Here is a 24,595-nt window from a genome sequence, read left to right on the forward strand (position 1 = left end):
ATCCATGGTCAGACTAGGGCTCTTTCTCAACTCTGAGAAAGAAACTCAGAGACATTTAGAAGTTTTCAAGAGTCAAGAAAAAGTATACACTGCATGGCACAGTGAACTCTGATCTTCTGATTCCAAGTCTGGACATGTGACCTTTAGGCCAAGGGCCTGTCCTCCATTCCAGAGGTGTCCTCGCCCCTCTGGATCTCCTCATGTTTTTTTATCCTAGTTTGGAAGAAGCTACATATACCTGAAGGATGTTATTAAAGAAACAAATGACTGGAAAAGAAGGCAGATTTAGAGGAGGGGTGGGTGGGGGTCCATGGACACAGCTGCAGAGACATTTTTGAAATCACAGACCTGGGGTAGCCAGGCGGCACAGTGGATAGAGCACTGGGCCTGGAGTCAGGAGGACTTGAGTTCAAATTCAGCCTGCCATTTCATAATCGCCTAGTTGTGGGACCTTGGGTGAGTCACTTAACCCCATTGCCTTAAAGAAATTTTTTAAAAAAAGAAAGAAATCACAGACCTGAGTGCCTCCATAGTAGTCATTCCTCCCCCTCTGCTTCTCACCAGAGTCTAGAGTTAGCACCTACTTAACATCCACAAGGACTGATCACAGAAGCTACAAATGCTGTATGATGAGAGTCTGGTAGGTTTTTATTTGGGGAAACTGAGAAACAAAGTTCTGGAAATCTGGGCAAGAGCATTCAAAAAGTTGGGGGAAACCCTTGTTGGGATGAAAGCAAAAGGAAGAATTTAAATGGTGTTAGTATCTTTTCAATTTATTTAAGCTGTTGGCCTCAGTGGTCTCATCTGGAAAATGGTGTTAATTCTTGCTCCCCTCTAGAAAGGTCACAATCAGATCAGGTAACAAAGGTGAAGTGCTCTGTAAACTTTAAAGGCTAGATAAATGCTGGGCCTTGTTATCATTGCTATTATAATTCTTTTTTTTTTTTTTAGGTTTTGCAAGGCAAATGGGGTTAAGTGGCTTGCCCAAGGCCACAGAGCTAGATAATTGTTAAGTGTCTGAGGTCGGATTTGAACTCAGGTCCTCCTGACTCCAAGGCCAGTGCTCTATCCATTGCACCACCTAGCCGCCCCCTGCTATTATAATTCTTAAAGAACCTCTCTTTGCTATTCAGTTCCATGTTTGCACTAGACTTATAAGCTTGCAACTTGTTCAAAACAAGCAGTGGTGCCAAGGTGTACAGGCCATTGCTTTGGAGAAGGCACGGAGGAGCCCGTTCCTCCATGCCCTCGCTCCTTCATTCGCATTCATTGGTTCACTCATCCATTCCTTCATTCACTCATTCATTGGTTCACCCATCCATTCAGTCATTCACTCATTCATTGGTTCACTCATCCATTCCTTCATTCCCTCATTCATTGGTTCACTCATCCATTCAGTCATTCACTCATTCATTGGTTCACCCATCCATTCCTTCATTCACTCATTCATTGGTTCACCCATCCATTCCTTCATTCACTCATTCATTGGTTCACCCATCCATTCCTTCATTCCTTCATTCCCCCATTCCTTCCTTCTCTGCCCTCCATCTCCTCCCTGCCAGGCTCTGGGGAGCTTTAACCAGCGAGCTGCGTGCCCCGGGTGGGGGCGGGGTCCACCAGAGGAGGAAGACGCTCCGGAGAAGCACGTGTGCACCAATGAGGAGGTGCCACTTGTGCCTCCCACCTCTGCCGGCGCAGGTGGAATAGCCCTCCTCTCCCCAGCCGCTCGCCCCCCCGCAGCGCGCTACGGTGGTATCGCCCGGCCTGCTTCCGGTCAGAGGGACGCGGAGGAGCGCAGCCCCCGGCCCCGCCCAGGGGGTGGCCGGGCTTTCCTCGGGCCTCCTTCCGGTCCCGTGGGCGGCAGCGCGCGCCCGCTCGGCACGCCGGGCGCCACGGCGCTCTCCCCTGCGGGCCGCCCCGGGCTCCGCCTGCCCGCTCCGTCGGGGAAGAGGACAAAGGAGCCCTCTCTCGGGGCGGCCTTCCCACGAAGCCGGCTCCGGGCGCTCCGGGCCAGGCGCGTCCCCAGCGGCGGCGCGCCGGGGGCCCCAGCGGGCCTCGAGGGGCGGCGCGCCCGAGTCAGGCGCGGCGCGGGCAGCCCCGGAGCTGCGTCAGGCCCCTCCCGGCCCGCTTCCTGGGGTCCTGAGGCGGCGGCGGCGGCCGAGGAGGAGGAGGGGCGAGGCGGCGGCGGCGGCGGAGCGGCCACCATGTCCACCAAGAATTTCCGAGTCAGCGACGGCGACTGGATCTGCCCCGACAAGAAGTGAGCGGCGGCGGGCGGCGGGGGGCTCCGGGGCGGCCGGCCTCCCCTCGCCGGGCGAGCGTCCGGGCCCGGGGGCGCCGGGGCCGGGCCGGGAGCGGGCCGCCTCCCAGCGGGGGAGCGGGGCCCACGGGCGGCGCGGGCACGTGGCCGGCGCGCCCCCCGCCCCGCAGCCCCCATTGTCCGCGCCTGCGGCCCCGGCCCGCCCGGTGGAGGCCTCGGGGGCGGCGGGGGGCCCCGCGGGAGGGCCCCTGGAAAAGCCCCGCGTGGGGCGCCCCGGAGCCCGGCCTTGGCCGGAGCCGCCCCGGATCCGCGGGGCCGCCGCTTCTCAGCCCCTTCCCGGCCCGGTCCCAGGCCGCTCCTTAAGGAGGGTGGGAGCCCCGCAGCCTTTCGGGCCGCGTTTGGAAAACGCGGTGCTTGGAGTAGGGGGTCTCGAAAGCACAATTAGGTGGCCCCCAATCGTTGCTTGTCGCTGCGAGCAGCTCCCCAGCCCTCCGCGGGTAGGTGGCCTTTCCGGGTCCGCTGTGACGCCTCTGCCCCGAATTCATCGAGCCTGACCGGGCCGGACCTGGCTTCTGGACCGCCGCACAACCGGGGCTCCTTTTAGTCTGGGCGGCATCGGCCTGGGGGGCCCAGCAGACCCAGCCCTCGGTCTGGAAGCCTGTCCGGCGGGGGAAAGCGTGCGGACGTGTGGGAGACTCGGGGGCGGGGGCTGCTTGGTGCTCAGAGTGGCAGCGACTTGTCCCAGGACCAGCCCTTCCCCAGCGTGCTGACAACGAGACAAGAACGCAGCGTGAAGTTGCAGGTGTTCTCCTCGAAGACGCCAGTGCATTTCACGAAAATCTGATCGGCTGGACTTGCGGTAGTTAGGAGAAGCGTTTGTTTGAAAATGATATGGGAAATGGAGGAATTCTCCAAAAGACATAATAGGAATCCTCCAAATTAAATGAACATAGAGACAACCAGGTGGTACAGTAGATACAACATGAGTTCTGGAATCAGGAGAACCTGAGTTCAAATTCAGCCTCAGACAATAATTACTTACCTGTATAACCTCGGGCAAGTCACTTAACCCCATTGCCTTGCTAAAATAAATGAACATAGACTTTTGCATACAGTGACGTAAATTAGAGCAGACCCCCCCTCAAAAAAAAGAAGACTGCAAAGTGATATAAAAGACTAAAATGAAAAGGAATCTAAAGGCTTGTAGCTGGTACAAAAAGTCACTCTGAGATTTCATAAATGTCATAAAGAAATTCAAGAAACTGAATTAGCTGGTCTCCAAACAATATCCCTCAAATGAAATGGAATTTTAACTGACATTTGTCTTCCATTTCCAAGTTGATTGAGATACCAGAGAAGAAAGAACAAAAACAAAAATGATATAAGCAGACACCTGGTGACGTTCTAAATTGTCCAACCATAAACCATTGATGCATAAAGATGGTCAAGGACAAAGAAAAGACAGACAGGGACTCTCACTTTTTCCCAGGGCAATGTAAACTGTTTTCAGTGAATCACCAGAGGCCTCACAAGAACTTGTAACTGCCTTCACCAGAAAACTGAGGGAACTGCCGGGGGGGGGGGGGGGGGGGCAACTGTGGATAGAAATGTGTTTTCAAAATCCTAGAGAGGCTGTGATGGAAGTGGTCCTTCAGTGAGGAGGAAGCAAGTTGCCAAGCTCTCAGAACCTCTGCTGAACCCCAGCATGGTGGGGCATTTGAGGGCAAAGCAAAGGGGAAGACAGCGAAAAGAGCAGGCAGGATTTCAGGGGAAGCTTTGGTTATTCTCTTGGGGGGTCCCAGAGCCACCCTATTTGAACCTTCCTATCAAGGTCTATAGTAGAAAGTAAAGAAGAGACAAATGCTGAAATGGCGTCTGTGCAAGAAGTGGCAACTTTCTTCAGGCATCCAGGGACCTGCAAGACACTTGTAGGGGTTGGGAAGATTTCAAATATTATTACACCAAGACACTATCAGGTTTTCAATGGACTTTCCTCCTCGAGTATTTTAATCCAAGTTGTTTTAAACTATTTGGCTTTTTAGTCACATTATATCTATTTTCTGGGTCCTCATTTCCCTCCTTAAAAGGGGAATTCTTTAGTCAGGATTGTTTGGGCAACAATCTCCTCCATCTTGCCCAGTCTCTGGCATATACAAAAGCACTAAATTAAGACAGCCACATTCTGCCTCTAGGTGTTTATGGAAATTTCCCAATTCCTTATTGAATTAATGTGCCAGGAGTACAGCACTGGACCCAGCTAGGATGTAGGAAACACTTGATGAATGCTCCTTGATCTTGGGCTACACTCTCATCCACTGATCTGTTTCTCTTCTTTTTCATGCTCTTGTTTTTGTTTTGTTTGTTGGGCAGTGTGACTTGCCTAAGGTCCCAAAGCTAATAAATAGCAAGTGTCTGAGATCAGATTGGAACTCAATTCATCCTGACTCCAGGGCTGCTGCTCTATCCACTGGGCTCTCTACATGGCTACCCTTCCCTTCTTTTTCAAAGGCCATATGGTTAGAATTATTGCTAAGCTCTAGTATCCAGCTCAGTGGCACGGTAGTGCCAGGCCTGGAGTCAAGAACACTCATCTCTCCAAGTTCCAATGTAACCTCAGACACTCACTGATGACCTTAGGCAAATGACTTTACCCCGATTGCCTTACTTTCCTCATCTGTTAAATGAGTTGGAGAAGGAAATGGCTACTACCTCCAGGATCTTTGCAACAGAAACACAAATTAGGTCAGAAAGAGTCAGAGACAACTGACAAACAAACCCAAACCAGTTCTTTGAATCACAAGGTTGAAGTTCTTTGAATAGTACTGCACATAAAACAAGGATGTGTTGTGTGTCCTGGATTTCTCTGAAATGTATTTTCCTTTGTTTAGATGTGGAAATGTGAACTTTGCGAGAAGAACCAGTTGTAACCGGTGTGGTCGAGGTAAATATACCAGTATCATCATAGTCTCTTGACTAGTTATCCCATGTTGTCTAGTTCTCATTTCATATCTTTTTTCTTCCACTTACAGAAAAAACGACTGAAGCCAAGATGATGAAAGCGGGTGGGACTGAAATTGGAAAGACGCTAGCTGAGAAGAGCCGGGGCCTCTTTAGCGCTAATGACTGGCAGTGCAAAACGTATGTCTTTAGAATTACTCTTTTGTCTTCATTACAGTCTCTGTGGATAGAATCACAACTTAGCACTGAGGCTGCCAGCTTTTTCAGATATGCTCAGGAGCGGCGTGTGAGAAGAGTTGTAAGGCCTTCTTTCTCTCCTATCTCAATGTCAGAAGCCATGCTCTAGGAGAAAAATTAACCCTAATTTCTATAAATTTCTCATTAGGCAGAATAACCTTTTAATGAAAAAGGCTTTGTTCTGTTGTCATTTTACTGGGGACTGATATTCACTGTTATATAAAAGACATTTGAGTTCTCTTTCCATTGTCCTGAGTCTGCTTTTTATCTGTAAGTATACACAACTGCCATAACAAATGAAACTTGAATAAAAGCCCATCCCAGCCTTGTGTGCTGGATGGGTCATCAGTAGTCTGACTGGGAGTCCCCTCCTCCTAACTCCAAGGCCATGCCATCTAGCTGCCCTAGTTATCAAATGAAGTGGAGGGATAGATGATCTCCAAGGCCACTTCCCCAGGAGTAAGAATTTGTGATTAGACACACTAGAGAACTTAAGAGAATTTTGGCTTTTATCCTCCAAAGATTCAGTATTGTTTGTTTTCCTATTTTTGTGGAGGAATCCTAAGAAGCTTATTTTGACTTTAGAAGTTCTGCCTTCATGGGACAGTATGGTAGAATGAAAGGGCTCCCAGCTCAGCAGCTATACCCTCAGACTTCTGGCACCTCAGACCAGGACTCTGCTCCCCATTTTTCCTCAAATGTGAGAAGCTATTGAACTCAATGGTGACTGATGGCATTGATAGCTCCAAATCCTGTGGTATTCCCCCCCCCCCCCCAAAAAAAAAAAGAAACATTTGTTTGGCTTGGTTTGTTCATTAGCTGTTAAGTGGAGCTATGGGTCCATTTGGCATTTGTTGGCTGTTTCCCTCTTTGTTTCCACAAATATCCCTCTGTCAACTTGATAGATTCTGTCCTTTACTCATTAAAAAGTGATGCCAGGGTGGCAGAATAAAAGCAGGAATTTGTGGAGGCTCTCTCCAAACCACTCCAGATACCTTTAAATAGTGATTCTAACTAAATTCTAGAGTAACAGAACCCAGAAAAAGACTGAGTGAAGCAATTTTCCAGCCCAAGACAACTTAGAAGATCTGAAGAAAGAGTGTTACTTTGGGATTAGAAAGGATCCACAGTGCAGCCTAGGCTGGCAGCGCAAAGTGGCTTCAGCTGTGTAGGAACAGACTTTGGGGATACCTAGGGCACCTGGAACCATGACAGCAGGAGCGATTTCTAGCCCTCTCAACCCAGGACAATTTTTTTGAAGGTCATTATCCTAGAGAGGCTGTGATGGAAGTGGTCCTTCAGTGAGGAGGAAGCAAGTTGCTTCCTCACAGCAGAGTGAGAGTGGAGCCCAGTCCAGGTCAGGCCTCAGGGAAGCCCTGGTTCCCCGAGGACCAGGAGCAGACTTGCAGAGCTAGCCAGTAGCTGCTTCCAGAACTCTAGGGTCGGGAAATTTTGTTTGTCCCCCCCAAGGCAGGACGCTGTTAATTCTCCGACACTCTGATCTGGGTTGCAGTCTGGGGCCTCAGTCTCAGAAAAAGGAGTGGAAGCCCCAAAAAAGCTTACTGCCTGCAGTAGAACAGGGACGCTCCTCACAACTCCAAGCCAGAGGCCAGAGATTGTGTTCATCTAAAGACCAGAGAACAGGCTAGGAGAGGAGCCTCTCAAAAGACCTTGGAGAAATTGAGAACTTGTGGGTCCTTGGGGAGCTGCAAATACCCTCAAAAGCTTGGGAATGGATCCCCTGGAATCAGAGCCCCACCTTAACCACAACGTAAAATCAAGTCACAGGCAGGGGAAATGAGCAAACTACAGAAGAAGAAAAAATTGTACTTTGTCCTATGGAGGATCAGAATAATAATGTTTGTCCTTTATTCCATGACATCAGGGAAGTTATGCCATGACAAGCACATGAATTGGATTTGAGTGGGGTGGGTGCTGTGCTGAAATACCAGCTTCACTTTCTCCTCTAGAGCCATCTAGGTCCAGAATGGGAATCAAGAGGACTGAATATAGCTCTGGATGCGAGGCATCCCAAGGTCACACAGCTATTAAGTGTCTGGGGCTGAATTTGAACTTCTATACTCCTGACTATAAAGCCACTTCTCTATCTGCTACACCATCTAGCTTCCCTATTGAAAAACACCCTCAGAAGATAACAAAATCAAAGCTTCTGAATTAAGAGGCTCCAAGAAAAAATATGAATTGGTCTCAGGACATGGGGGTGCTCAGAAAAGATTTTGAAAATCAAGTAAGGAAGGTAAAGGAAAATTTGGGAAGAGAATTCAGAGTGATGTGGGAATATCTTAAAAGCTATGTTAGGTCAAATGGAAAATGTAGGCCATAGAACAATGAGAAGAATACCTTAAAAAGCAGAATTCGTCAGATGAAACAAAACAAAACACAAAGAATGAAACATTAGAAGAAAATGTGAAGTATCTCATTGGAAAAACAACTAACCTGGAAAACAGATCCAGGACAGATAATTTAAAATTTTTTGGACTCCCTGAAAGTCATGACCAAAAGAAGAATCTAGACTTCATTTTTCCAAAAATAATTCAGGAAAACTGCCCTGATATCCTAGAAGCACAGAAGGTAAAATAGAAATTGAGTGAATCCACCAATCCCCTCCTAAAAGAGATCCCAAAATGAAAACTGCCAGGAATGTTATAGCCAAATTTCAGGACTCCCAAGTCAAGGAGAAAGCCAGAAAGAAACAAGTCAAATGTCAGGATTACACAGGATTTAGAGCTTTTATGTAAGGGCTCAGAGATCTTGGGCCGTGATATTCCAAAAGACCTTGGTATGCAACTTAGAGTCAACTACCAGAAAAATTGAGCATACTCTTCCAGGGGAAAAGATGGACATTCAAAGAAATAGGGGCCTTTCAAATCTTCTTGATGAAACAAACCAGCTCTGAACAGAAAGTTTGATCTCCAAGTACATCACTCAAATGAAGCATAGAGAGGGTGGATGAGAAGGGTAAATTATAAGGGATTTAATGATGCTGAACTGTGTATTCCTACATGGAAAGATGATACTGATAATACTCATGTGAACCTTCTCATTTATTAGAGCAGTTAGAAGGAGCATATGTAGACAAGGCACAGGAGGGAGCTGAATATGAAGGGATAAGATATTAAAAAGATGGAGTTAATGGGGGGGAAATGAAATAAGGAAAAGGTAGAATGGGGTAAGTTGTTTCACAAAAGAGTCAAGAAAATGCTTTTTCAGTGGATTGGAAGAGGGGGAAGGTGAGGGGGAGAAAGTAAGCCTTACTCCCATCAGAAGTGGCTCAAAGAGGAAATAAAATGCAAACTCAATTGGATATAGAAATCTGTCTTGCACTAGAGGAAAACGAGGGGAAAGAAAGGGATAGGAGAAATGTTTCAGGGTGGGTAAGGGAGTAGGTTCTAGGTGACAGAAGAGAGGGGAAATCATGTGAGAGGGTAGTCAGATGCAACTAGTTCTGAGGAGGGGCAGGGTGAAAGGAGAGAGAAAATTGAATAAATGGGGGTGGGGAGAATAGGATTGAAGGAAATAAAGCTAGCAATAGCAACTGTGGGGAAAAAAATTTGAAGCAATTTCCCTGATGGGCTTAGTATAAAGAATGCTATCCAGCCCAAAGAAGCTGATGGTGACTGAATACAAACTGAAGAATTTTTTCCCTCACTTTATTCTTCTTGAGGTTTCTCTTTTGGGAGGGGGCCAGCGGGGAGCAGGAAGGTATGTTTACTTTTACAACAACTATTGTAGTAATTTTCTTTAAAAAAAAAAATACTGAAGTTTCTTCAAAAAGAAAAAAAATTGTTCTCTGTGGTGCTAAACATGAGCTCAGCATTGAATTTTCTCTGTCTTTAATTGTCTCCATCTTCTCAGTCTCCACATTTCTCTAACATGCAGCTCTTTGCATTTTCTAGTTGTAGTAATGTCAACTGGGCCCGAAGATCCGAGTGTAATATGTGCAACACCCCCAAGTATGCCAAGCTGGAGGAGAGGACGGGTAAGCTAGAGTCATGTTGGGGCCATTTGATAGAGAAGCATAAACCGATGATAAGAACTTGAGGGAATTTTATTTTTTTTTTTAGGCTATGGTGGAGGTTTTAATGAAAGAGAAAATGTGGAATATATTGAACGAGAAGAGTCTGATGGAGAATATGATGAGGTAAATCTGTCTGAGTACTAAAATGGAATGCATTATAAACAGCAGAGTGGAAGTAGTTCTAGTTCAAAAAAAGGCAACTGAATGTTTTTACTTTTTGTTTGACAAAATTGTCATTTCTGTTTTCTGCACAACTTGAGTGAGTTCATATTAAAATTGTTTATTTACCAGAATATGTATTTTAGCCTGAACCTAGAGTCAGGAAGACCTGAGCTCAAGTCTGGCCTCAGACACTTCTGGTCTGTGAATCTGGGCAAGTCATTTAACCCTGGTTGCCTCAGTTTCTTCTTCTGTGAAATGAGCTGGGAGAAGGAAATGGCAAGCCCCTCTACTATCTTTGCCCACAGAATCCAAAATGGGATCATGAAGAGGCAGACATGACTGAACAAAAACCATAAGAATATATTTTTAGTATTTCAAGGGGGGGAAGTGAATAATATTATTATAAGACTTCAGTAATAATTTATTTAAAAGTAGCATTTAGTACAGAAATGGACGTCTCCATTTGGCTGGTGAAGAAAGATTCACTATTTTTCTCTATTTAGTTTGGTCGGAAAAAGAAAAAGTATAGAGGGAAAGCAGTTGGACCTGCCTCTATCTTAAAGGAAGTTGAAGATAAAGAATCAGAGGGTGAAGAAGAGGATGAGGATGAAGATCTATCCAAATATAAATTGGATGAGGTAATGATGCGCTTCTTATTTTAGGATTGTTTCCTATATAATATAAAAACTCCACGACCACCCTTGGAGGTGAGTCATTCATATTAGTTCATTTTAAGGTATCCATGGTTACAAGAATAATTGAGTGGTAAAGTTGGGTATTAAACTCAAAAAATCACAGGTTTCCATAATTGAAAGAGGCTGCAAATGTCATTTTTCACATCTTGTCTCAAATGTTTAGTCCTGGTCCTTCTGACATTTGAATTATGAGTTTGTCCATTCTCCCCTCGACACTTGCAGGAGTGGGGAAAGCTCTGAGGCTGCCCACTCTTTTTCAGTAAACACAGTTCTTTGTAGTCATAATGTTTTTACATTGACGGGGAGGTCTTGGCAGCCAACTTAGACCTTGCAGCAGGTCCTCAGCTAGTCCATGTGGAGTCCGATTGATATGAGTGAGGTTTTCTTTGGAACAGATCTAAGTTTGGTCCTTTGAGATGTGACGGGGGGTGGATGCTCAGCTCCCTTCTTCATTCCAATGGTGGATTTCCTGAGGCCTCCTTGAAGGGAAACTTCTCATCTTGCCAAGTCTTCTCTAGACTAATGAGAAATTGGAAGGAAGTGTTTGCTGCCATAAAGCCTGAATTTGTCCCTTTGTCCCTGGTTCTGCCATCTATTTAGGAAGAGAATGAGTCTGCACCCTATTCCACTCAAAAGCCCTTCAGAAACTAGAAAACAGTTACTGTGTCTAGGGATCTTCTGCAGGGGAATGGCTGGGTGGTATGTGACCAGAGCCTGGAGCCTTTGGTGGCCAACCTGTTGTCCTCAGGCATTCAGGAAGTTGATCATTGTAGATGAAAAATGGTGCCCAGAAGGGATCTAACCTAATGAGGGCAGAGTCTGGAAGAACTGACGCCTCCCTATTCCTGAAAGCCTAGCCTCTCTGGTGCCTCTCAACTCTTTGACCTCCATGACTCCAAGGCTGTCTAACTGGGATTTGCTTGTCTCCTTCTGGGAGGATTTGTTTTGTTTTGGAGAATTTTTCCTTTTCGACAGAGTCGTTTCTGAGTCTAGACTTAGTACTTGGGTTCAGAAGCCCGGTCTTTGACAAACTGATGATCTTTGGGTAGCCTGGCTCTTCCTATGAGTGATAGCTCTCCTCCCAGCTCAGGAGCATCTATGGGTTTGATAAGTATGTCATCAGCACTGTCATCTTGAGTCACTGGTTTCTAAAAGGATGGAGAAGGTGCAGATTCCTAGGGTCCCTCCACTGGAGACCTGCAGGATCCTCATCAAAACATCCTGATTACAGTTTTTGAATGCCAATGTTGAGGCATTTGGGTCAACCTGGTTATGTTCCATCTCATTATTACACGAGAAGAGAAATATGAGAAGCGTTCTTATGCGTTACGAAGACCTGGAGAATTCCAAGATTGCCTTTAGTGGCTTGAAAAGGAGATGGGGTGGGAAGTTACTCCCATCACAGCCTGTTCTTGATGCCACCACTTTTTTTTTTCTACACATAATGATTTCTTCAAGAATTTCCTCAGGTGTCCACATCAAAGCTGTTCTTTCCCCCTCCTAAAAGATTGAGGTGAAAACATCCCTGACAATGGTTCAGCAGTCACATCCTCTGCAACAGGAGATAGAGGGCCAGATCTGGGACGTTCTTTGGTCCTGTTGCCTCTCTCTTCCTTGGTTTCTTCATCTATAAAGTGGGATCATAAAGTCTCCTGCCTCCCAGAGTTATTGTGAGGAACCATTGAGAGAATAACTGCAAAAATCTCAGCAAAGGGCCCAGCCTGTGGAGCAAAGTCAGTGTTGCTGATGCTGATGCTTAGATGAGGATGTTGTTGCCTCGCTTATCTCCAGTGCCAATGGCCAGACTTGGATTGAGAACTCAGGTGCTTGCTTCTTAGTAAATCAGGCCCCTTAGTAAACCTCCCAGGGTTGCACTTTTCCATTGCCCTAGCTCAAAGCCTGTAGCAGGCCTGGGCACTCCATGGACCTGTTACCCAGCTTGACCACCAGTGTCTTTGAGTTGTCTCTGCAGCTGATCTTAGACCCACTGGCCTTTCTCTCCTCAGAACTGTTTCCTGTGGAGAGTTTCTTTCTTGAGATTTCCTTCTCCCTCTTTGGCCAGCTTTACAAGTGGAACTGTAGTCCCCACCATTCCTTCTCTAATACACTTTAAAATCTTCCCTCCTCAGATCTGAGTCACAGGGAGCTCAGATGGCCTTTTCTTCTCTTCCTCTCCCTCCTAGCCCCTCCAAGGTTATCCTTTTATCCCAGGATCTGATTCTTCATTTAGAGAATCAGATCCAAAATAGAATTCCCTCTTGTTGATTCTCAAACTTTCTAGATGAGTGAGGTTATCCCCGAGCCCTAACAGACACTTCAGCCCTTGCCCCTCTGTCTCACCAACCTGTGGGGCTTCCTGAACTCAACTCTTCAGCCCTAATGATCTAAAAAGACTTTTCTTTTCCCATTGCTGTTTTGTTCCACTCAGTGCTCTCTACCACACTTCCTCCTCAGGTACCTAGATATCTCCTCATACCAGTAAACCTGAATAGACGGTACTCTTCAGCACTCTCCCTCCCCCCTCCTCTCCCTCTACCTCTCTCCTCCCATAAACACACAAACTCACTCATTCTTTTCCATGTTTTATGGAATAAGTTATATCCTCCCAGAACCCTGTTCCAGTTGTGTCAACAGAGAGGAACTATGAGATACCATCCCTACACCTACCCCTTCAGCCGAGACTGGTACAGGCTAGAAAAGTTGGACTAACTTCAGTTCCTGTGTGTCGGGAGACTTCTTGTTCCCCTAAACCCATACTGCTGACTACTTTGGCATTTGAAGATATTATTTGGAACCTTAACTTAGACAGGAAGCATATAACAAACTTTTTTTCTTTTTTGCTTCTGAAATGATGAGTTATAGTATTGCATAGTATCTTAATCTAAGATCCTTGTTTTCACTTGAGTAGAAAATCTTGTCAGTGCATCAGACTTCGAGTCTAGAGGCAGCTGTGTCATCCAGTGGGTAGGGACTCTTGACTTCACTTCCAGGTTCAAGATCCTGACTAACTTTGGAAACCTAGACAGTTCACTTAACTTTGCCTGCTTCTGGTTCCTTATCTATAAAATGGGGATAGGGCCGCTAGAGGACACAGTATAGACACAGTCTAGAACTCTAGGCCAGAGATCAGGAATACTTGAGGGTACATTCAGGCTTAGGTATTTACTGTGTGACACTGGGCAAATCACTTACCTCTGTTTGCCAAAGGTCCTCATCTCTAAAATGAGCTGGAAAAGGAAATGGCAAACTACCCCAGAATCTCTGCCAAGATCCCAACTGGTGTCCTGAAGATTCAGGCAAAATTAAACAGCAGCAAAGAAATTAGGAGAATAAACTGGCATTCCAAGAATTTTAGGAGAATGAAAACTAGATCACATTATATTAATGCTAATTATTATGAATATCATTACCACTGGCAGTAAAGACAATGAAAGGTTCTCCTCAAAAACTTCTGGTTTAGAGTGATCAAATTAGAAGGGAAAAGTTCTTTAACTCTCAAAGCAAGAGAATGGTTTAGTTCATTTGTGTTCGGACTGGGAGAGAATCTCAGAGGAAATGGAGGCAGCATTCCTAGGTTCTATGTCAGACAAAGCCATACCCAAGCCAGCCCCTGGTTACCAGAATACATTGTGAGGATCACTTCCACCACTGACACATATCTAGTTCTTTGAAAGATGAAACCCTGAAATTGAACTTTGTACCCTCATTTGAATTTTTCTGGGGAATTTTTCTTCTGGAATTTCCGAATCTACATGGAAATGGCCTGTGGGGGGTGCAGGGTAATTTCTCAGTTAGCAGAGGAAGTTGTCTTTTTATTATGGTAATACCTAGATTCCTAAATCTAATGGACTGGGATGGGTTCATTTTCATTAGGATGAGGATGAAGATGATGCTGATCTGTCAAAGTATAACCTCGATGCCAGTGAAGAGGAAGATGGCAGTAAAAAGAAAGTGACCAGAAGAAGTCGCTCTAAGTCTGGCTCCTCCCATTCCCGCTCTTCCTCCCGCTCTTCCTCCCACTCAAGCTCAAGGTCTAGGTCCAGGTAAACGGGTACAGGTCCAGGGTAACACCAGGCAAAATGTCAGTATCTAACTTCTTTATTTACACAATGCTTTTCTTAGATTGAATTAAACTTTCAACTTTATTTAGGGACTTCATCTTGGAGAACAAGTGATTTCGTGTAGATACTGCCTTTCTCTCACTTAACTTTTTGATATGTTGATGTAGATTTTCTCCATTTCTCCTCCAAAATTAAGATGTTTTAATGAATTTGCATTTAAAGTATGGTTCATATGTGCCCTATACCTTCTTTACTGAAATAGTTGAAATGAAAAGAATCGGCATAAAATACTATGATTGTTTAATCTACACCTGTTATTGTGTAAGACATTTGGTCTTTTTTTTTTTAATTGTGAAGAAATATGATATTACCAGTGTTAGAAAACTCTCTTGTTTTAAGGGTGCCAGAGTTGCCTGGTAGATGAAGCTCAGCACCTAGATTCAGTCACCCAAGTTGCAGTGTAGCCTCTGGAACTTAGTATCTGTGTGACTCTGGCCAAATCACTTCACCCCTGCCTCAGTTTTCTTATCTATCCAACAAGGTGTTATTGTAAAGGGCTTAGCATAGTGCTGGCACACTGTAATATCTCCCTAAATGTTAGTGTTACGGTTGGTGTTATTACTGTTCATTTCTCTATATCTCCATCATTTAACACAGTCCTAGCACACAGTAGGTACTCTGGAAATGCTTATTCCCCTCCATTTTCTTTTTTGTAAACCTCTTATTGAGGGATAAGACTCTCAGATGAAGCCATTACTTAACACTTCTGTTTCTTAAGATTCAAAGAAATGAATGAAAAAGGCAGATTGATGCTACTAAGACCTGAATTCATCTTAAGTATCTCCTGTCATTAGTGTCTCTCTGTCTCTAGAGGAGCCTCTGGTAAATTGCCAATGATTCTCTACAGACCCTGATAAGGACAACAGACTACCAGAATTCCATGACCTGGGGTTGCTTCGAGGCAGGGGGATGAGGTTTATAAAGCATTGGCAACACCAGACTGAGTTTGATTCTTTTCATATGTAGGTCTGGCCAACCCCAGAACAGGCAGAGTGTTTATGGTTCTCATTCCTTCCAATGCCTGTCCTTCTTTGACTCTCCAATCCTTGGGATAAAAGGCTTCTTGGGGTATTCTTGATTACAAGTTGTTCTCAGTGAAAGCATGTAGCATCTAAAAAAGACTTAAGCTTGAAGTTAAGCTCCGCTGCCGAAACGGGGCTTAATAGAAACCAGAAGTTGTTTGCTTCTTTTCTCTGGTGAAATCTTTGTCCCTGAATAGTAGTGTTCTGTAAGTTAGACTAAGTTGTAATATTTATCCCTCAGTAGTATTAATAACCAAGGTACATTGAGATCCGTACAAACTTGAGTGTCCTGCACTTTGGGATTGGGCAATTTTCCATCATCATTCCCTGAAGGAATCAAATTCTGTGATTGAGGGGAAATTTTCAGGTAGAAAATCATCAGTCTTTCAGTTTACAGGATTTGTTTTTTTCAAAGGAAAAAGTATTTTCTTTTTAAGATTACTAATGAATTTCTTTTGGTTTTCTTCTTTGGCACAGATTGGGAAAAGGTGGCTTTGAGATGATAGGTTAATAACTCTAAATGTGGGACTCCTCAATTTCTAATGCTATGTTAAAGACACCTGAACCAAAGGCTGGCTTCAGTGGACACCCTGCCATTGGCTCCCCCTTCAACAAGATGGACCGGATGAGCTTTCTCTCTGCTCAGAGTTTCCATAAAGTAGTCTGGACTGAAACAAGTGGAGGAAGAGGGCAGCCTGTTCACATCTGCTTACTCACTAGCAGTAGCCTGAGGCCAGTTGGAAGGAAAAGTGGGCAGACCAGTGGGTGCTAGAAATGCAGGTCAGGGTGCCCCCACTTGGGCCCAGTGTCAGTCAAGGCTGAACCTGAACTTTGTACCATGAACATAGGAAAGCACTTGATCTTGTTATAATGACAGTAGGGTCATCTTTCCATATTCTTGTAAGGAATTTTGAGTACGTTGGTAGATTTTTATTCCTTTTAGGAAAATAACTAGGGTGATGGTGATGATTCAGAAGCCCTCCTAAACTCTGCCCAAAGCAGACATGGAAAAGGTCCTTGTTAATCCTTGTTTGGAAAACATGGATCCCAGACCCTTGTCTTGTTGCAGGAAAGTCAAATGTCTGATTCTTACCAGCAGTGCTTAAGTGATGTTGGAAAAAATCCTTCCGTGTTGTTCCAGGTCCCGTTCAGGAAGCTCCTCCAGCTCCCGGTCAAGGTCTCGGTCCAGTTCCAGAGAACTTTCGAGATCTCGTGGGTCGAAATCCAGGTGAATGAGGTAGCATCCACTCTGCCCTGCAGAGAGGAAATCAAACAACACCAGAGAGCCTGGCTGCTGCTGCTGCTTGGACAACTTTGATTTGCTTTTTACTTGTCCCTTTGTTTTTTTAATTGGAAAACTAATGCTCTTGCCTCAGCTTAATGTTCTCATCTGAAATGTTTCCATTGCCAGCAGTGTGCCAAGACATTCCCATGATTAAATTTAAATGACAATCTGTTATGTTGGTGGTACAATGCCATGAGGTGGGATCCCACAGCCCCATTGGAGTATCATCACCAGTGTGTTAGCATCTATTAGGAGAGGTTCACCTGCTGCTGCAGCTTCACCCATAAATACATTTAGACCAAAAATAGATCCCCTCGGTTGTGATTCCAGTGAAAACCAAAGCAACTGCCTTTTGAGACATTTTTGAGGCCCCTTTTCCTTCCCTTTGTTAATTTTTCTCGTGATGGTGGCTGGAATATTGCACTGCCCAGGACATTTCATCTAAGACAATTGAAGCCTTAGAATATCAGACAGCAGCCAGTGTCTGCAACAGGGCACAGGAGGTTGGCACCTGCTCTAGAAGTATTCTTGGTGCTGAGTCTGTACAGTGAAGAAATTGGGTAGTGGGAACAAATTGAACAATGTTCTAAACCTTATTTGTGCAAAAACAGGTGAAATCTAGAGCTGCATTGGTCTTGAAATTTCTTCAGATAATTTATTGAGACCCTGCCTTACAGAGGCCCCTAGTCTTAGAACCTAACGAGAATTAGAAGACAATTTTTAGAATCCAAAAGACTTCAGTTTGAGCTTAAAAAATATTCCTTTTTGGCAAATACAGAAGCCAAATAAGAAATTAGTAGTTCTTAGACTTACCGGACTTGATGCAGTAAGAACAATGTGAGCCACAGGCCTGGAGTCCTTTGCTCCCAAGTTTTAGAAAGCCACCTTGCCTTTTTTTGGTCCAGTCAGGGTAGTGAAGGTGGGCACCCTTTAGAGTTCCTCTTAGCAAGAGAGTTGACTGGAGCAGCCTCCATTCTTAGCCTCCCATTTTTCTTGCTCACAACATTCCAAAGAATTCTCCTTTTGGGCTTTTTATTCTTAACCTCAGCCCAAAGGTGAATTTTTTGGGATGTTGGAGCTGAATGCTTCAACCAGAATTCTGGAAGTGAGGAATGAAAATAGTCATTACATATAACAAAATGGATGTTTTCCCGAGTCAAACATGTGAATGTCCACACGTCATATTTCATGAATAGTGTCTCTTCTTGGATGAAATTTGTAAATGTTTTGAACCAGTTTTAGTAAACAATTGGTCATATTGTCATTCAACATATGGTGATTTGACACATTTGCTATTTCTTTCTCCTTCCCTCCTCCCCTCTTCTCTCCCCTGGCCATCCCTGCTTTCTCGATTGCAACTTGTGTTCAGTTGCCTAATTTCAGATGGTTGTTTATATTTTCTTATCCTCAGGAAATTGGTAATCAGGTATTTAGTTTCTGCTTTTCTAAAATGGCAAAGTTGAATTTTCAAATGCACAATTCCAAGGGTAGTGAAGATTTGTGCTTTCATTCCCTCTCTGCTTCATTTTTGGAATGATGTGGAGAAAAAATGTAGTCTGATGCAAATAGAAAATGACATCGAATGCATCATGTTTATAGTTCCATACCAGCTACTAAGTTTTCAGAATTTGATATTGAATATTAGTTTATTTTCATGGGCAAAACAGAGTGTCTTCTGTTGAGGAAGCAGTAAGTATGTTTTTTAGGAGATTGGTGACTTATGCTCAGTCTTGGATCTGTTAGCTAAGTAGACCAGTTTTTCGCTCTGTGATTTAATGAAATGTTTAATTTATTTCTCAATCGATAAAGATCCAGCTCCAGGTCCCACAGGGGGTCTTCCTCCCCACGAAAAAGATCTTATTCAAGTTCCTCATCATCTCCTGAGAGAGGCAGAAAACGAAGCCCTTCTAGATCTTCTTCACCCGGTGATCGCAAAAAAAGACGCACCAGATCACGGTCACCCGAAAGGTTTGGGTTTCTGTAGAAATAAGAATGGGTACTTTTGAGACTGGAATATATTTACTAAAGGATTGGGAAAGGGTTGAATTTGTGTCACTTTCATTTCCAACTACACACTGTTATTTTGTTTGAGACCCAGTTATGTCAAGGAAAGATATAAGTCAGATTGTCCGTTTGGACGTTTTTAAGGTATTTGTACAGTTGGCACCTCCCAGTTGTTCCTGAATGGCTTTGGTCTCCATTCCATTTTTGTCCTTGTCTTCTAGTTTATTTTCTAACTGTTCCTTAGTCCATCTCTCAATAAACAGGGAGAAGGAAGAGTTTAATTAATCTCTTCCAAGTTTTAAGTCAGACATTTCATTTCCATTTTGGGTATTGCCCATTGGTGCCCTAAGGCTCTCTCTGTCCAATAAGCTCCTAACCATTCTAAAGATGGGTGAGAATGTGGCTCTGAGGAGATACTCCAAGAGTTCGATGCTTTCTTCCTGACTTTCCTTCCCTGTCACTGTCCCCTTCCTATTGGATGATGTTGGGGATTATCTTTGAGGCTTCTTAGCATTCCTTGCTCCAGAGTCACCCATTAGCCTCCCTGAAGCCTCTGTGGCAGTTCAATTGGATGGTTAGCTTTCCAGGCACCTTTGATTCAGTTCTGCTGGTGACCTCCTGTGCCTCAGGGCCACTGCCCCAGAGAGAGCTCCCCTTCACACTGCCTGAGACAGTTGCTACCTTCAGGCCATATATCAGATAGAAGTTTGACTCTTTAGGATTTTTATCCCTTCCTATGCTGCCTTCTCCCGATTTTGACCTTTGAAGTTAGACTCCCTGCTTTCCTGTCCCAGCACTAAAGTCAGACTTCAATTAAGATGAAAGACACCCAGAAGCTAAGCCCCCTGGAGTGCTGGGTAGCTTGGGTCTTATAAGTTTCCTGGGAGCTTCAGCCTTCTCAGCAGCTTGGCTTCTCTTACAATCTTGGGCTCCAGAGTATGATTTTCTCAGAAGACAAGACCAAAGCCTTACTGAAGTGAGAATGCTAGCTCTGTCTAAGGTTCATACTGCCTGAGACTTGCAGGACTCTGAGTTGGCAGGGCCTGGGAGGGCTTCTGAGGAAGAGGAGTTTTCTGTAAAAACTAGTGTTAACTAAACCTTTACTCCCTGTAAACACTGAATTTGATCTCTTAGCAACTTCTTCACAAACTGGGTGACCCAATCCAAGTGTAGAATAAGCCCCTTTGCCGCCCAGGTGTTGTGTGTGTGTAGTGTTGGTCAGGGCCCACTCAAGGCTTTGCCGATTTCTCCATTTTTATCTTCCAGGCGCCGCAGGTCATCATCTGGATCATCCCAATCGGGTTCCCGTTCAAGCTCTAAAAAGAAATAATGTATTAAAATTTACACCTAAAACCAATTGCAGTACAGTGCATGAAGCCTATTTTTAAGAAGTTTGGTGTCTTACTTGATCAGAAGTCTTAAATCCGCTAGTGGAGGTGCATGTCCGTCGTTGCTTTCTGGAAAACTACAGCCGTGTTCATTTTGGAAGTTACATTAGCATTTTAAGCCATAATATCCCCATAATAGTTACGTGTTTAGGCTTCTGTTAGTTAAAATTAGAGGTTTTCTCTACCTAATTTCCCAGAGAGCTTTGTTTTCTGGTATCACCATGTTGTTTTTCATTTCCAAGTATTTCCTGACGATAAAGAGTCTGCCACCTTTAGAGTTTGATCTATGAATCTTCATATAGTCAACCACCTTTCACAAATTGACACTCAGTTTAAGATTGTACTCAATGACAGTAGATTGTAGGAATCCATAAAAAGTGCCCCAGGATTGTATAACTGTGACTTTGTGTTTCTCTCTTTACTTTTCCTCAGTATTACATCCTAAGACAAGGGTCAGACCTTGCTCTGAGTTACCAGAAGAGATAGCTTGTTTTTCCCTGAATTAATTTGGGGTGTAGGGACTGAGACTGATAAGAGTTATCTCTTCTGTTGTCTTTAGCATGGTTATTAAGGGGGGGGAAACTTATGTCTTTCTGACCATATTAACATTTTCAATATTGATTTGTAGTAATGCATATAAAGTCATGGTTTTTTGTTGGTTTTTTTGGATTTTGGTTTTGTTTTCTTTTTTTAAAGAGCTTGGATGTTCACAAAAGCACAGAGATGAGTGGGGAAGACAGGGCCACAAATCTGGGAGTCCCAGAGGAAGAGGAATCTCAGAGAGCTTAAGGAAGAGGAAATTGAGAAACTATCTGAGCAATAGAACTTTTCCTGTGAAAGGAGTGTGCGTTGTAAGCTTAGCCAGTCATGGTGATATCTGCATTCAGCTTCAGGGAGCCAGGGGCCCTGATGGGGTTCACACTTAGACACTGAGTGAATTCCCTTCTGCATGATGGAACAGGAAACTGTTGTCTCCTTCAGTTGAAATAACTTATGGCTTAAAATGCTTTCAGGAATTTGTTTGATTTCTGTATCAACATCTGGTCTCTGAAATTCCTCTGGTGGTTCTGACTTCTCGCTTACAGTGGGGTGGGGAGGGTTTCTCTTTAACAGTTTCTTCAAGTGGCTTTGCAAGGTAAGTATGGAAGGAAATGAACAGTTGGGTTTTGTATCTTTTTATTGTTATGAAAAGATGAGAAACTGTTTAGTTATTTGAATGAGGGAACTTCAAAGAGTTGAGCATAAATAATAAAATGATTAACAAATGGAGGCAACTAGGGCAACAATTTTATTGATTTTCAAAGAAAACTTTAATTTTCTTTTGGACTAATCTCAAAATCAAAGCAAATGTTTTAGGTAGTGATATTTTGATAATCTTTTGGGAAAGGACTGAACTTCCAGTTTCATTCATATAAAAACATACATAACATACATGTATATCCCCACCAACTTTACTAAGTGTAGCCTGTAAGTTGCACAGAACACTGAATCTCTTATAATTGTGCCTCTGACTTCTTGAAAGTCACAGCTTCTCCATTGTGAAGATAAGATAGATGATCTAGAAGCTTCATGTTCCCCTTGGTATTTGGTTTGGTATACTCCTATTTTGCTGTCCTTAGCAACCAAAAGTTTTATGTACTTGGCAAATGGTAGATACTAGAAGTTTCTGATGATGATTTTCTTTAGTCTCACTAAACTGTACTAGTTTGTTTCATTAAGAAATAATGCTGTAGAAATATGGAAATAAAGCTTGTGAATCAAGCCAGCCAAGTGAGTGGTGTTTGTTAAAATAAAAAGTACAATCCTGAGCTCAGAACTATTGTTTAGTTTTAAATTTCCTGTCATTTGAATGGTTCATCACTTCCGATTCCTTGTTTTGTCAAAATCCATTAAGCATTGTGTAATAGTATATATTTGGTTTGACTTTGTACTAAGCAGTGAGTACAGAAGGAAACCTGCCCCTCACCTCCAAAAAGGGAGGTTCTCCTAAGGAGCTTACATTATTTTAGGGGAGGCAATTTGAATACTTGAATGTCATGGACATATAGAGAAAAGAGAATGATCTGAAAGGTGTGGCTCTGGGAACCAAGAATGTGTGTAGCATCCCAAGAATAGAGCAGAGTTGCATTGCAAGGAGATCATTTCAAAAGTGCTGACCTGAGGAGGGATAGGATGGGAGAAGCCCAGAGGAGAGTAAGGACCCAGCTAGTGATGAAATACCCACACTTAGTCAGGGTAGGAGAACAACAAGGGTATTGCAGTAGAAGCCGTTTGAGTGTCTGTAGATTGTCATAACTGGCTTACCTTGAGGACCCCATTTGGGGTTTCCTTTTCAAAGATGCTGATGGGGTTTGCTATTACCTTCTCCAGCTTCATTTGGTGATGAATCAGCCAGGGTGAATGACTTGTAGAAGATCCCATAACTATTTGTGTCTGAACTCAGATTTGAGCTTGAGTCTTCCTCCAGGACCCACCCTGAATCTACTGTGCCATCTCTTTTAAGTTGTCCTTCAGGAAATAGTGAGATCCTCAATTTTGAGGAGAGAGGACCTGTTATGGGTAAAGAAGATATTCCTTCAACTGTAGAATGGAGCTAAGTAAAGCTGATGAATTTGTGAGAAACCAAGAAACAAAAGAAACCAAAAATAAAAAAAAAATTTTTCAATGGAAAAAGCTCATCTAGAAAACAGATGGAGGAGACATAATTTAAAAATTATAGGATTACTCAGAAGTCATGCCAAAATAAGACCCTAGATTTCATTTTTCAAGACATTCTCCAAGAAAACTGCCCTGATATCCTAGAAGCAGAGGGTAAAATAGAAATTGAGAGAATCCCCTGATCACCTTTTGAAAGAGATCCCAAAACTAAAATTTCCAAGAATTTCATAGCCAAATTTCAGGATTCCCAGGTCAAGGAGAAGATATAAGCAACTAGAAGGAAACAATTCAAATATTGTAGAGCTCCAGTCAGGACAACACAAGATTTAGCAGCTTCTACTTTAAGGAATGATGGAGCTTGGTATCTCATATTCCAGAAGGCAAAAGAGCTTGGATTGCAACCCAGAATCAATTACCCAGCAAGACTAAGCACCCTCTTTCAGGGTAAAAGCTGGACATTCAAGGAAAAAGGGACCTTCAGACTTTCCCATGAAAGACAGGAGCTGAACTGTAAGTTTGTTCAAGTACAGGGCCCAGGGGAAGCACGAAGATTGAAAGGATATATCATGTGGCAATTTTGGGTGTTGAACTGCTCATACTCCTGTAAGGGAACATGATGCTGATAACTCATGAACATTCTCATATATTAGAAAAATTAGAAAAAGCATGTGTAGACAAGATACTGCAGGGAATTTAATTTGAAGTTAAAAGATATTAAAGAGTCAATGGGGGTGGATAGGTGGCTCTCAGTGGATAGAGCACTGGCCCTGGAGTCAGGAGGACCAGAGTTTAAATCTGACCTCAGACACTTAATAATTACTTAGCTGTGTGACCTTAGGCAAGCTAGTTAACCCCTTTGCCTTGCAAAAACCTAAAAAGTAACACTCAATGGAGGAGAAAGGAGAAGGAGCATGGAATAAGTCATTTCACACAAGAGGCGAGGAAACACATTTTTAGTGGAGAATGGTGGGGAAGTGAGGGGGCATAAATGAGTCTCAGTCTTATAAGTGGCTCACAGAGGGAATAACATACAGGGTCAATTGGGTATAGAAATCTGTCTTACCCTAAAGGAACAATGGAAGGAAAGAAATGGGGCAGGGGGAGGGGTGGGGGGCATGTAGGTGATAAGAAAGAGGAAAGATAATGCATATGTTTGGAGAGAATAGAATAAATGAGGGTGAGGGATACAATGGAACGAAATACAACAAGCAATAGAATGTGGGAAAAATAGGGATGCAATTTCTCTGATGGGCTTAGGAAAAAGATGGCCATACATCCCAAAACCAGAGCTGATGGTGTTTGGATACAGACTGAAGCATGTTTTTTTCTCCCTTTGTTTTTCTTGAAGTTTCTCTTTGCGGGGGACAGGGTATGTTTACTTTTGCAATTGGACTATTGTAATAATGTTTTTCATGGCTGCACATCCTTAACCTGCACCAAGCCACTTGCTTTCTCAATAGGGAAAGTGGAGTGGAACTCCAGATTTTGGAAGCAAATGTTGAAACTTGCTTCTGCAAGTGGCTGGTGGGAAAAAAATTCAAAACTGCAAAATATGTGGCATTAAAAAAAGATCTTGATGACTGCCTTGCATTCTGCATTGGGCACTTGGGTCCCTCCTGGATTGTCTCTGGGTTTTGTTGCCACAGTCTTTTGTTTTGGGGTCAATGGAACTGAGTCAACTTCAGAAGAATTTGTGAGGCTTCAGTAAAAGCTCAGTTACCAGGATCCCCTCCGGCTCCTTTCCGAACAACAGTCCCTTCCCCAAA

At 43.7% G+C, this 24,595-nt stretch overlaps 1 protein-coding gene across 1 annotated transcript; it reads left to right on the top strand.

Annotated features, from left to right (window-relative positions):
* Positions 1–2,101: 2,101 nt before the first annotated feature.
* On the top strand, positions 2,102–20,164 carry ZRANB2 (zinc finger RANBP2-type containing 2). Its single transcript, XM_074221190.1, has 10 exons — positions 2,102–2,260; positions 5,149–5,201; positions 5,290–5,398; positions 9,373–9,455; positions 9,541–9,617; positions 10,160–10,294; positions 14,225–14,394; positions 16,636–16,722; positions 18,589–18,747; positions 20,050–20,164. The coding sequence occupies exons 1-10, from the start codon at positions 2,205–2,207 to the stop codon at positions 20,111–20,113; spliced, it is 993 nt and encodes a 330-aa protein (XP_074077291.1). The 5' UTR covers positions 2,102–2,204; the 3' UTR covers positions 20,114–20,164.
* The last annotated feature ends 4,431 nt before the right edge of the window (positions 20,165–24,595 follow it).

Source organism: Macrotis lagotis, chromosome 2 (genome assembly GCF_037893015.1).
Source record: "Macrotis lagotis isolate mMagLag1 chromosome 2, bilby.v1.9.chrom.fasta, whole genome shotgun sequence".
Lineage (NCBI taxonomy): Eukaryota > Metazoa > Chordata > Mammalia > Peramelemorphia > Peramelidae > Macrotis > Macrotis lagotis.